General features: G+C 44.1%; 1 protein-coding gene across 2 annotated transcripts in view; it reads right to left on the reverse strand.

The window, feature by feature from the left end:
- The window catches only part of LOC122540602 (uncharacterized), a 46,030-nt gene extending 32,992 nt beyond the window's left edge, over nt 1-13,038 (reverse strand). For both annotated transcript variants that reach the window (XM_043676566.2, XM_043676527.2), the window contains exons 1-2: nt 12,873-13,038; nt 3,096-3,665 (exon numbers count right to left, since the gene is read on the reverse strand). In XM_043676566.2, the coding sequence (XP_043532501.2) occupies nt 3,096-3,665; nt 12,873-13,038 (736 nt within the window). The remainder of the gene's footprint in view (nt 1-3,095; nt 3,666-12,872) is intronic.
- Between the last annotated feature and the right edge of the window lie 465 nt (nt 13,039-13,503).

The raw sequence follows: 13,503 nt of genomic DNA on the forward strand, positions 1-13,503 counted from the left end.
TTATGGTTACTATTAAGGAGCCTATACACCGCACCCTATTGCATGGTTACTGTTAGGGGCACTATACACCTCACTCTATTGTGTGGTTACTGTTAGGGTGACTGTACACCGCACCCTATTGCATGGTTACTGTTAGGGGCACTATACACCTCACTCTATTGTGTGGTTACTGTTAGGGTGACTGTACACCTCACCCTATTACATGGTTACTGTTGGGAGACTGTACACCACTCCCAAAAGTGACTTTTTGCCTTTATCATTTCTCCTTTCGACCATAGCATGGTTTCCCAAACTTTTGTCATCCCACTCTTTTAGCTATTAGCTAATTAACGAGCAAAGTCATCTAGCCAGCTTTTCTACTTTCCTAAATGTCCTTTACCCTTCAAGATTCAGGCCCTAATTCACATCATCCTACAGCCATGCCTTTGGAATAACTACCAGCTCATCCTTATTCATTTCTATTTGCATTCTCACTACCTGCAGTCACACAGCGAGGTTTTAGCTTTATCCTTTTTCACTATTTGTAAATTCTATTCTTAACTATTGGTTGACTCTTAGATTCATACTCTTATCACTTCCTGTTATGGTCAGTATATCATTTCCTACACTAATACATTTCCTCTATCCAAGACCAGGCTTTGATTTGTTCTTCCCAAATTTGATCCCTTGTCCCTATTATTCAGTTTAAAATCCTCTCTACTTCCATAGTCATGTAGGTTTTAGACTTAGATTAGATTCCCTACAGTATGGAAACAGGTCCTTCAGCCCAACGAGTCCACACTGACCCTCCGAAGAGTATCCCACCCAGATCCATTCCCCGACATTTACCCCTGACTCATGCACCTAACCTACACATCCCTGGACACTATGGGCAATTTAGCATGGCCAATTCATCTAACCTGCACGTCTTTGGATTGTGGGAGGAAACTGGAGCACCGAGAGGAAACCCACACAGACACAGGGAGAATATGCACTTCCACACAGACAGTTGCTCAAAGCTGGAATTGAACCCAGGTCCCTGGCGCTGTGAGGCAGCAGTGCTAGCCACTGAGCTACCAGCACCGGCCCAGATCCCACCTTCATCAGTTCTTGTCTGATTGCCCCACAAACCAGAACCCCATTTCTCCCACTCCAATATTTGAGCTACACATTCATCTCTCTAATCTGATTTGCCCTATACTGTAACATTTGAAAGTGTTAAAAATAACACAACACCAGGTTATAGTCCAACAGGTTTAATTGGAAGCACACTAGCTTTCCAAATATTTGCAAGTGGTTTGGGTAATAATGTAGAAAGTATGACTGTTGAGGTTCTGCTCCTTAATATAATGCCTGATTCCTCAAACTGACAATGCAGAACTTCCTTAATTGTCCTGCCCATATCACTGGTACCCACTTGGACATGATGACTGGATCCTTGCCCTTCCATTCTTATGTTCCCGCCTAACCCTGCGCAGATGTCCTGAGCCTTGGCACCTGGCAGACAATACAGCCACCTGGCCTCATGTTGTTTGGTGCAGGGGAAAGTAACAATCCCCCTTACTATACTCTCCCCTACTACTGCAACCTGCATTCTCACTCACACTTCCTGAGTAATTCCTGTACTGCTGTGCCATGGTCACTTACCTCATCTGCCATGGAGCCTTCACTCTCATCCAGACAAACTGAAATAATCTCAAACCTGTTGGATCATTGCAGAGACTGAGGCTCCTGCAATTTTGCCTTTTGAATGTTCCCACTAAATTTGCTTCCACTGTCCTTTTGCATAGAGCTTGCCAAATCTCAACAACCCGTATTGTGAAAATATTTACCTCAATTTGACTGTTAGTTATTTACATCAAGTATATTCAATCTATGTCTTCTGGTTACTAATCCATTTTCCAAATGAAAGTTTTCTCCCTATTTGCTCTATCAACACTCCTGTTTTTTATTATTCATTCATGGGATGTGGGTATCGATGGTTGGTCCTACTATCTCTAGTTGTACTTGACAAGGTGGTGGTGAGTTGTTTTCTTGGACCGATGTAATCCATTTGCCTTTAGGGAAGGAATTCCAGGATTTCTAAGTCAGGATGGTGAGTACTTTACAGGGGAAACCTGCAAGTGGCCGTGTTCCCATGTATTTGTTGGACCTTATACTTTGAGATGATTGTGGTCATGGGGTTGACTAAGGTGCCTTGGTGAATTTCTGCAGTGCACCTTGTAGATGGTACACACTGCTGCTACTGAGTCAGAGTGGTGGAGGAAGCGAATGTCTGTGGATGTGATGCCAGTAAAGCAGCTGGTTTTTCTTGGATGGTGTCGAGCTTCTTGAGTTTTGTTGGAGCTACACCCATCCAGGCAAGTGGGGAATATTCCATCACACTCCTGACTTGCAGATGGTGGGCAGGCTATGGGGAGTCAGGAGGTGAGCTATTTGCTGCAGAATTCTTAGTTTCTGACCTGCTTCTGTACCCATTGCATTTTTATGGCCAATCCAGTTGAGTATCTGGTCAATTGTAAGCCCCAGTTTGATAATGGGAGATTCAGTGGTGGGAACGTTATTGAATGTCAAGGTATGATGGTTAAATTCTCTCTTGTTGAAAATTGTCATAGGCTGGCAGTTGAGTAGCCTAAATTACATATGCCACTTGTCAGCCCAAACCTGATATTGTCCAGGTCTTAGTGTATTTTAATGTGGACTGCTTCAGTGTCTGAGGAATTGCAAATGGAACTGAACGCTGTGCAATCTCCACATCTGACCTTGTGATGCAGTGAAGTTCCGCTGAATGAGGCAGCTGAAGATGGTACTCCTCTGATGAACTCTTACAGAGATGTCCTGGAGCTGAGACAACTGAACTCCAACAACCACAACCATCTTCCTCTGTGCCAGGATTTTCAAATTATTCATTATATTTCTGAAGAACTCATTTTCTTTGAAACCAGACTTCAACCCTTTCTTTTGTTCAACCTACTTGATCCACATATTGTAGACAGCAAACATTTCTAACTACCATGGAAATTCATGGTCCGAAAATTGCACAATACAGTATTAACTTGCAACTTTGTTCATTTAACATGAAAATCCATATTATAGTGGTTTCAGAAATAGCTTACCACAAAGAGTCTCCATGAACTTAGACGTCAGCACCTCTATCACACCATATGTTTCCACATAGAAGACATGGTCATCCAATGGTTCACTGGCCATTAGTCTCAGTGACTGCATGTCAGCCCTGTCTACACCAACAGCATAGATTTCAATACCAGAAGCTCGAGCACTTGCAGATATTTCTGCCACTTGGTCCTGTGGCCTGCCATCCGTCACAATGATGGCTACTTTGGCGATACCAAGTTCCTCCGGTCTTGCTCCTGCAGTTTTTGTAAAGGTCTTCCTCATTGCACTGTCAATGGCCAAACCTGTCATAGTACCGGTTGAAAGGGGTTCGATTTGATAAACTGCTTTCTTCATGTCTTTCTTGTTGTTGTAGGTTTTGAACATGAACTCCTCCTTCACACTGCTTGCATAGTTGATAATAGCCACTCGGGTCCTATCAGGTCCAACATCCAATGTGTCAATCATCTTAGCCAGAAAGACTCTCACCTTTTCAAACTCCTGGGGTCGAACACTGCGGGAGCTATCGATGATAAAAACCAAATCTTGCGGCTGACTTTTACATTGTGCTTCTGTGAAAGGAACAAATTTTTTTTTAAAAAATACATACATTTGTTGAAATAAAACATACTTACTTAAAACTAGTATGTTGTTCATTTAATTCTTTTGATGTACAAGGTGGTAAAAAGTTTGTGAGAGACTTTAGAACCTCACTAATCAAGACCACCTCCTGGCCAGAATCTGCAACTACATTGAGATATTCGTCCAAGTCACATTGAACACAACAAAGTAAAATTAGTAACATCTCGCAGTGGTAGACATAGACAGAAAAGGTAACAAAAATCTTAATGGCACGAAGTAAGATTTGGAGCACATTCCGGAAGCAAATTTTGAAAACCAAAGAGCCCACATTTCATGACTTGTGCAAAAGTGCCCAATTAATTTTATGGGCAGCACGGTGGCACAGTGGTTAGCACTGCAGCCTCAAAGCGCCAGAGACCGGGGATTCAATTCCCGCCTCAGGCGACTGACAGTGTGAAGTTTGCACATTCTCCCCGTGTCTGCGTGGGTTTCCTCCGGGTGCTCCGGTTTCCTCCCACAGTCCAATGTGCAGGTTAGGTGAATTGGCCATGCTAAACTGCCCGTAGTGTTAGGTGAAGGGGTAAATGTAGGGGAATGGGTCTGGGTGGGTTGCGCTTCAGCGGGTCTGTGTGGACTTGTTGGGCCGAAGGGTCTGTTTCCACACTGTAAGTAATCTAATCTAATGACTTTTCGATTCCCTACAGTGTGGATATAGGGCCATAGCTGCAACAAGTCCACACCGACCCTCCGAAGAGTAACCCAACCAGACTCATTTCCCCCTGACCAAGGCATCTAACCTGCACACCTTTGCATTGTGGGAGGAATACACACAATGTGCAAACTCCACACAGTCGCCCAAGGCTGGAATCAAACCCAGATCCCTTTTGTGCCATATTAGTCATTCTTTCTAATTCATTTTCTTTGACTGTACAGGCATCCAAACTTACTATCACCACATAGCTCCTTCTTGATCTATCCCATCATCTCCCAACTTTTATGGCAATGATGACATCAAGAACCAGACAGTTTCTTAAAATAAAAGGAAATCAAATTGCAAATTTATAACATGCCACAGTCCGATAGTGAGATAACAAATTGCTTATTATTTCTGGTAATTGTACATAGTTTGCTCTATAAATGTTTTTGCTTTTGTGAATAACTTTTAGGCACTGTGCTCAAACAGAAATTTTAATAAGTTTATTAGAAGTCATAAGTTCACAAGATATAGGAGCAGATTTAGGCCATTCAGCCCATTGAGTCTGTTCTACCATTTGATCATAGCTGATATGCTCCTCGCCCCCATTTTTCTGCCGTCTCTCCATAACCCTTCAATTAAAAATCTGTCTAACTCCTCCTTAAATTTACTCACTGTCCCAACATCCACTGCACTTTGAGGTAGCAGTTTCCACAGATTCACAACCCTTTGGGGGAAGTAGTTTCTCAACTCTGTTTTAAATTTGCTACCCCTTCCCCTAAGACTACGACCTCTCATCCTAGAATGCCCCACAAGACAAAACATCTGCTCCATGTCTATTTTATCCACACCTTTTATCATCTTGAATACCTCAATTTGATCTCCCCTTAGTCTTCTAAATTCCGGAGTATAGGCTGTTCAATCTCTCTTCACACGACAAACCCCTTATCTCTGGAATCAATCTAGTGAAGCTCCTCTGAACTGCCTCTAATGTCACTACGTCTTTCGTCAAATAAGAGGACCAATTTTTTTCATAAATCCATTGAGAGATGGTCAATAAGAAAAGAAACCATAGCAGGGAAAAGGAATAGATATGGTAAATACAGAAGAAGGTTTGGATATCAGAGTGCTTCAATAGATATTTGTAAAAGTTGGTAAAGCCAGGGTGATGGACAGGGACATGCTGTAGAACTGAATACAAGGTAGGGACAGTTTGGAATTTGACACTGAAAGTACAAAATCATGTTTTACATTTTTCTGTCTATGTCACTGCTCTCTCTTCCCCTCATCTGACTATATTTCAAATTTTTTATTATGATTTTTACATATATTTCCAATCTGATTTGTAGCCTGGATCTTGCTGAAATAATCTCACTGAGAGTTTCATTGCTGGCTAAATCTGATAGCAAAATCTAGAGATATATGAATGGAAATTCAAACATTGGGGTCAATGATCATCTGCTTCTCCAGAATCTGAATACAGTACATGGAGACAGTGCCTAGAGAGATAGAGAAAGAGAAAATAAAGGATAGACAAACAAAGGGGTTGCTGATCGTAGCCGAGAGGGATAAATGCTGGGTGGGGTGCTAATGAGAAGTGTAAGTGATTAAAAATAGATTAGCTGTGCTGGGAACAACCCATACAAAACAGCCACCAGTGGCATGGGGGTAAGGAACAAACAAGGAAGGGGGTGTTCATGTTCAGAAGTTGTTAAACTTAATGCAGCATCGAAGACTTAAAGGAATCCAGGTGGACGATGGGGTGTTGTTCTTCCAGCTTGTGTTGACCCTCTCTGGAGCACTGCAGCAAGCCTGAGACAGGAATGCTGGCCCGGAAATGTAGGGGTGTGTTGAAGCGGAGGGGAACTGGAAGCAAGGAATCATTATTACAGTCAGGGCATAGGTGCTCTACAAAGTGGTCACATAATGTGCTTTTCTCTTCTCAGTGTAGGGGAGACCACATTATGACCAGCCAATACAATAGACTAGATTGAATGAAGTGTAGGCAAATCAGTGCCTTACCTCAAAGGTATGTGTGGATCCTTGAATAGTGAGGAGAGAGGAGATAAATGAGCAGGAGTTATACTTTCTGCAGTTGCAGGGGAAGGTACAGTGGAGACTTGGGGAAGTTATTGGGAGTGAAGGAGGAGTGGAGTAGGCATCCCAGAGGGAATGATTCTTGCTGAAAACCAACAAGAGAAGGGAGGGGAATATATGTCTGGCAGTGGCATCCCACTTGAAATGATGGAGGTAGTGGCTATTGATCCTGTGGATGTGGATGCTGGTGGGATGGTAGGTGAGGACTAGGGGACCCTATCACTGCTGTGGGAGGGAAGAGGAAGGAGTGAGGGCTGAAACGCAAGAGATGGGTCAAACACAGCTAAGGGCCCTGTCAACCATGGTGCTGGGGAATCCTTGGTAAAAGAAAAGGTTGGGCATTTCTGAGGCCCCCCCTGTGAAGGTTGGCATCATTAGCACAGATGTGATAGAGGTGAAGGAACCAGAACCATGGAATAGAGTGTTTACAGGAAGCAGGGTGAGAGTATGTATGGTCAAGTTAATTGTGGGAGTCAGTGGGCTTGTAGTGGACATTGGTGTCCAACATATCCCCAGAAATGGAAACAGAGATGCTGAGGAAGGGACTGAGACAAGTCAGAGATGGACCAAATGAAGATGAGAGCCGGGCGGAAATTGGAAGTGAAATAGGTCATTTTTTTCCAATTCTGGACAATAGAGGGAACCAGCACCAAAGATGTCACCAATGTTAATGGAGAAAGAGTTGTGGGTGGGGCTAGACTAGGACTGGAACCAGCAATGCTCCATGTCCTACCATAAACAGAGAGGTATCACTGGGGCCCATGCAGGTATCCATGGCCACACCTTTGATCTGAAGAAAGTCAGAGGAGTTAAAGGTGAAGTTGTTCAAAGTGAGGATGAGCTCAGCCAGGCCAAGGAGAGTGGTGGAGGATGCAGACAGTTGAACCTCTGCAACGTATAGGTCAGTATGCCAGATGACAACAGCACCGGCCTTGTAGGCAGGCTTGATGACAAAGGCAGGGTTGGATCTGAGAGCATGGAGTGCAGTCAGTTCAGAGGGAGATAAGTTGGAATGGGTGAGGGGAGCAGAAAACTCAAGGTGACCAATGAAATGTTGACAGTTTGTGATGAATAGACTGAGTGCAGATAAATGGCTGGAGGGAGGGGTCCAGGTGAAGGAAGAGTGTTGGAGTTGAGGGGGTCTGTGGGACAGGAGAAGGATTCTTTTCTAAAGAGATGGAGGCGAGGTAAGAAGAGTTTGACATCATGCCATTCCCAAACTTCGTTGAGGTGGGGCATAAAGGGATAAAGCGAAATCCTTTGCTGAGTACAGATGTTCAGCATGGGCATGGGAAATAGTTGGCAAGAAGGTGGGGCAGGGAAGGGTTTGAGTCAGAGGGAAGGTTCCAGAGGGGTGTGGGTACCTCTGAGTTATTGCAGCTTATGTTTCTTAAGGATGGTGCTTCAAGACGGTGGCATCAGCAAGGTAGGCAGTGTTTAGGTTCCTGGGCCCATCCGCTCCAGATCTGCCATTTCCTCCCTTCTTTCCTTACCCTCTTTGTCTTCATTCTTTTTCTTCATCTTCATCTACTTCCTTTTGGTGGCGGAGCAGATAGCATCGTAGAGGTGTGCAACCGGAGCAGGACTCTTGGTGAGATGATGGCCTAGCCTGGCAGTGGAGACAGGGACTCCTGGTTGTGGTGGGCCCAGAACTGTGGACTCCTGGTAATCAGCAAGGCAGCGGCAACAGCAGAGCAGGAGGATCCTGGTTACTGGACGAGTGTGGGTCTAGCATGGGATCTGGCATTGGCAACTCCTTGGTGAGGTGGGTCCAGTGATAAGAAGATGGCACCTCTAGCAGCAGAGGGGCAGTGGCACAGTTGTTTTTGGTGAACCAGGTCAGGGCTCAGAACTGCTGGCAGAGACAGCAGAATGAAGATGGACTCTCTTACAGCTATACTCTTTTATTTTTAACCTATTCAAATTGGTACCAAGTTGTGGTGAAGGTTAAAGCTTTTCACTGTGTTTTACTGTGTTGTTCATTGTAGACAGCAAGTGATAATAAATCATCATTCACAATGCCTGACAGGAAGGGAAAAGATTTCTTATGAATGATCCAAAGAATGAATTGGATCTGGGGTGGGGAGACGGGGTTGTGGTGTGCAGGACAACTCTGAGAGAGTGTGAGGGGATGTTGCTGGAGATAGAGAAAACGGGAGTATGTACATAATTTGCAAATGTTACCACTGAGACTCATAGAGATCTACAGCATGGTCCAACTCATCCATGCTGATCAGATATCCTAACCCAATCTAGTCCCATTTTCCAGCATTTGGCCCATCTCCTTTTAAACCCTTCCTATTCATATACCCTTCCAGATGTCTTTTAAATATTGTAATTGTACCAGCCTCCACCACTTCCTCTGGCAGCTCATTCCATACACACATCACCCTCTGTGTGAAAAACTTGGCTCTTAGGTCCCTTTTACATCTTTCCCCTCTCACCTTGAACTAATGTACTCTAGTTTTAGACTCGCCCACCTTGGTAAAAATACCTTATTTTCCTCCAATGTTGAGGACCCTTCTTTTCCAGCTAACAGAAAAAAAAATCAGATCCACCAAAGTTCTTGCATCATTTTACTGGCCTATTTGGTTTGAGGGTACAGAGCTCAAACTAAAGAATAACCGCAGAATTTCACACAGGGAGGGCTTTCCTCAAATGGAATCCACAGACTTTTGCCAAAAATCGGCAGCTCTAGTACAACCACTGGTGCTTTTTTGTAAATGGTGAATCGCCTGAATTTCCTTCCTCATGATAGCTCCTACTCTTTGGCAGGTCAAAGGTGTCTATGTTCATTTAGCAGGGCTCAGTTGGTTCAGTGTTAATTAGGGAGATATGTTTTTTTTAACAAATTGATGGCTGATATCTTTTCCATTTTGTTTCGAATGAAAAGTTTGAAATTAAAAATACAAAATTTAGTTTCACAGCATTTTTCCTTGTATTTCAGTGCTGACCTCCTGACATGGGTTGTAGAATCAAGAGGAAAAGTAGGAGCAGTCAGAACGATAAGAAGAGAAATAAAAAAGGTTCTCAAATGTCAAAGTAAAGTCACCATTGTCTGAGATTTTTGCTCTCTCATCAGAGAGAGGCTGGTGGTGGTTTAACCTAAACGTATCCCCACCTCAGGTGAAAGGAGAGAGTCCCTCAGCTGGTGCAGGAATTAAACCCACACTATTGAGATCATTGTGCATCACAGATGACCAACCAGCCAACTGAGCCAATCAAAGGGTCGGGTGGAGTGGTGTTGACAGAATAATGTTCTCATTGAGCGAAAGGAAGCAAATTAGCTGTCACACAAAGCAAAGCAACCAAAGACATCGGAAAAACTAGAGATACACAAATCAGGAAAAGAAAATATTATTATTCACTCCACACAGTTCCTTGTTGATTTTAATAAGCCTTAGAATTTGTCCTAAATGCTGGCAGTCCTTCCAGAACGCGATAGCTGAGTTCCTGTGAGACCCGCAAAATCGTGCAATACAGACAACATTTTGTGTTTAGCATCTGATCGCGTTATAACCAATCGCGTTATAGCCAACACGCTCTGACAGCGTTGCCCGCTCACCCAATCGCGCCACAGCAAATTAACGAAAGACGCGTTATAGCAGAACCGCCTGTAATAGGTCATTTGTTTCCACGCTACCTCGACACTGTGGCTTACAGAGGAAAGTAGAAAGGAAATGTTTAGTCTTTGGGGCAAGGTACGAGTGAATTGAGTTTCAAAACCTTTATTTTTGGCCATTCAAGCTCCTACTGCTCGCCAGCCACGTGGTGAAATGTTGCCTCTTTTCTGTCAGTAACGCCCAGAGTCATCCCCGGAATTAGCATCAATTTGCCTACAACTATGGCCATGCCAAAATAGTCAATTAAAAATTAATTATAGACTTCATGAATAAGGAGAGCACACAGTGTTTGAATAATCAGAATTAAGACGGAGCAGTGGAACCTGGGTCACAGATGCAAATCTTTACAATACAAAATCTGCCTCCTTTTTTGCTGTTGGCTTTTTATTTCTTAACCCTTCATGTTGCATTCGGGTGGTTGCTATAACCAATCACGTCTCAGGTGATCTTTATTTACTTTACCCATTACAACTTTTCCAAGGTAATATCGTCTCTCCTGCCCTCCACCCTATCATAGATTTCCCTTTGTGTTTGTTGCTGTCCTTTCCTCTTGTACTGACTTGAGACTGTTACGTTTCTATGTTTACAGCCTTAGAGGACTACAGCACAGAATAAAAAGGCTCTTCATTGAGTCTGCGCCGGTCAGAAACATCCACCTAAGTATTCCAATCCCATTTTCCGTCACTTGGCCTTGGTCTTTCTGTTTTCTCTCTCTCCACAGGTGCTGAACAAGTGCGGAGTGTTGGCATTTATTTCTGTTTTCCAGCCAAAGTTTAGACAAAGCATAGTCCTTTGTAAACCACGTTTAAAACTGAAGGTAGTGACAGTGGAGCAGTTGTCTGGTTGCACTGCCTTCCAAACAATTGGAAACAGCTTCCCACTGCTGCAGTGCACAGCGACCAAAATATGCTCTCGAACTTGGACCACTTTGGCTATTGGGGAAGCGACAGCCCTCCTGCAAATCACACTCGCTGTCTCTCCAGCCTGTAGCTGCAGGTTTTGGGAAGAATAATTACTCACATTGACATCAGAAATTAATTTCAAAAGTGATGTCGAAAATGCTCACCCCTTAGAGGTGTTGCAAGGATTACTGCATTAACGTATCTATATCGTCATGCAAGAAATAATTTAGCAAAAGTAACACTAGCCATAGGCCATAAGAAACAGGAACAGGAGGAGGCTGTTCGGCCCATCGAGCCTGCTCCACCGTTCAACATTTTTTACGTCCACTTTCCTGCATTTCCTCGTGACCTTAATTCCCTGACTGATCAATCTATCTCCGCTTTAAATATCCACAGCTCTCTCTGTGGCAAGGATTCCAAAGACTCACAACCCTCCGAGAAAGAAATCCCCCCTCATCTCAGTCTTCAATCAGTACCCCTTTACTCTGAGACTGTGCCCTCTGATCCCCATCTCTCCATGGCGAGAAACACCCTCTCAGCATTCACCCTGTCAAACCCCTTACAAATCCGACTTGTTTCAGTCAGATCCCCCACCCCCACCCCCAATTCTTCTAAACTCCAGGGGGGAGAGTCCCAACCTGTTCAGTCTTTGTTCATAAAATCATCTCTCCACATGGGGGATCACCCAGTGGTTAAAACATTAAACTTTAAAAATTAAGCTCACCAATTTAATCAATCGAATTAGGGAAAAGACAGGGTTTAGAAATCAAGAACCAATCAGCAAAACCTGGAGAACTTTCAGATCTCTTTAACTGTAACGAACAACTCTCGCCTGGTGTGGAGACAAAGCTGGACTGAGAACTGGTTCTGAAGGACAGTCACTACACCCGAAAGATTAATGGTTTCTCTCCAGAGATGCTGCTGGAGCTGCGGAGTTTCTCCGGCAATTTCTGCTTTTACAGTCAGCTTTCCAACACCCTGCAATTCTTTGATTCATTTCTCGCTTACTTAAGGGCAGACTTTGATGGAAACGAATCCAAAAACGATGTGGTACAAAGGACATCTAGAAGGTGGAAATGCAAATAATGAATCCGCGCGAAGGAAACAGCAGAGAGAAGCAGAAACCGGACTGGACAATGTTGCACTCAGACATTTTCGCCTCCACTGTTTAATGACACGAATGTCCATCAAACTACACCAACTCAGCACTCCACCCCGGTCTCTGTACCCTGGTGGGTCCTGTCAGCAATAGCTAATACAGTTATAATCCACGATATAATGCGAATGGAAGCCAATTGTGTTCAATGACAGTTTTAAAACTTAGGAACTATCGAGTGAAATTCACAATCATTCTAACGAATCTGTCTCAGTGTGGGGCTGAACTCAGATTTCCAGGGAAAGTGCTGTTTGCGGCCAAACAAGATAAATTAAATAGCAGTTCAGGCAGCAACCGAGGAGCAGGAAAATCTGTCTGACCTGCTGTGCTTTTCCAGCACCACTCTAATCTACACTGGTTTCCAGCATCTGCAGTCCTTGTTTTTAGCTAAGGGAAATTAAACAACTTACACCTTACCTTGATTAAAATCAAGTCTAGGGGTTCGTTAATTTAAGAGTATTTCACGAAAATATTACCTCGTTGTCCGTTTACTTTCAAACAGCTGCTCACCGTCCTCTGTAGATACATCTGAAAAATATTTTACAAGGGGCAGTGCTGCTATACTGTATAATTCTGATTCTAAATGTTTAAACTACTCACTTTAAATTACTTGTGATTCGAATGATAAGCATCGCGATAAGACCCTAGCTGCCTGTTCTCTCTCCCCTAGTCAAGGACATGGTTAATAAGATCAGGCTTTGGTGAAAGAGCGAAGTTTTCTGTACCTTGTATAGCATTACTGCGCTGTGGGAGTGCTGCCTGGGTGTATCTAACCGTCGCTGGGAGCCGTGCTCTCTGGGTCCGGACTCTGTGAGAGCGATACTTGAGTCCCTGAACTTGGGCGATGAACACAAGGAAACAGCAGAGAACTCCACTCCAGGTCTCCTTCATGATGTCTACAGCTTCCGCCGCCCTTCTCTGTCTGTCTCTCTCTCTCTCTCACACACACACACTGCCTCCTGCCCCTGTGTTTTACAGCTCACCCAGCAGTCTCCTGAATAAAATCCCAGCCTTAGCCACGTGGGAAATACTGAACCAATCGCCAAGAAATCTTACAGAGACAGGGAGCACGGTCGGGTTCAGTGGGGTTGAAGCTGACTGGTACTGTGTCACACTTAGACACTCCTCTTCGACCTATCACCATTACCCCCACCTCCATCTACCTAGCTCCAGCTACCTTACCCCAGCCCCACACACCCCCCTCCCATTTATCACTCCACCCCCGAGGCTCCCAGCATCATTCCCGATGAAGGGTCTTGCCCGAAACGTCAATTCTCCTGCTCCTCGGATGCTGCCTGACCTGCTGTGTTTTTCCAGCATCACTCTCTCAACTGAGACATCTGGTAATGCACCACT

Source organism: Chiloscyllium plagiosum, unplaced genomic scaffold (genome assembly GCF_037043375.1).
Source record: "Chiloscyllium plagiosum isolate Xiang-an unplaced genomic scaffold, Cpla_swu_hap1 HiC_scaffold_3, whole genome shotgun sequence".
NCBI classification, from domain to species: Eukaryota; Metazoa; Chordata; class Chondrichthyes; order Orectolobiformes; family Hemiscylliidae; genus Chiloscyllium; species Chiloscyllium plagiosum.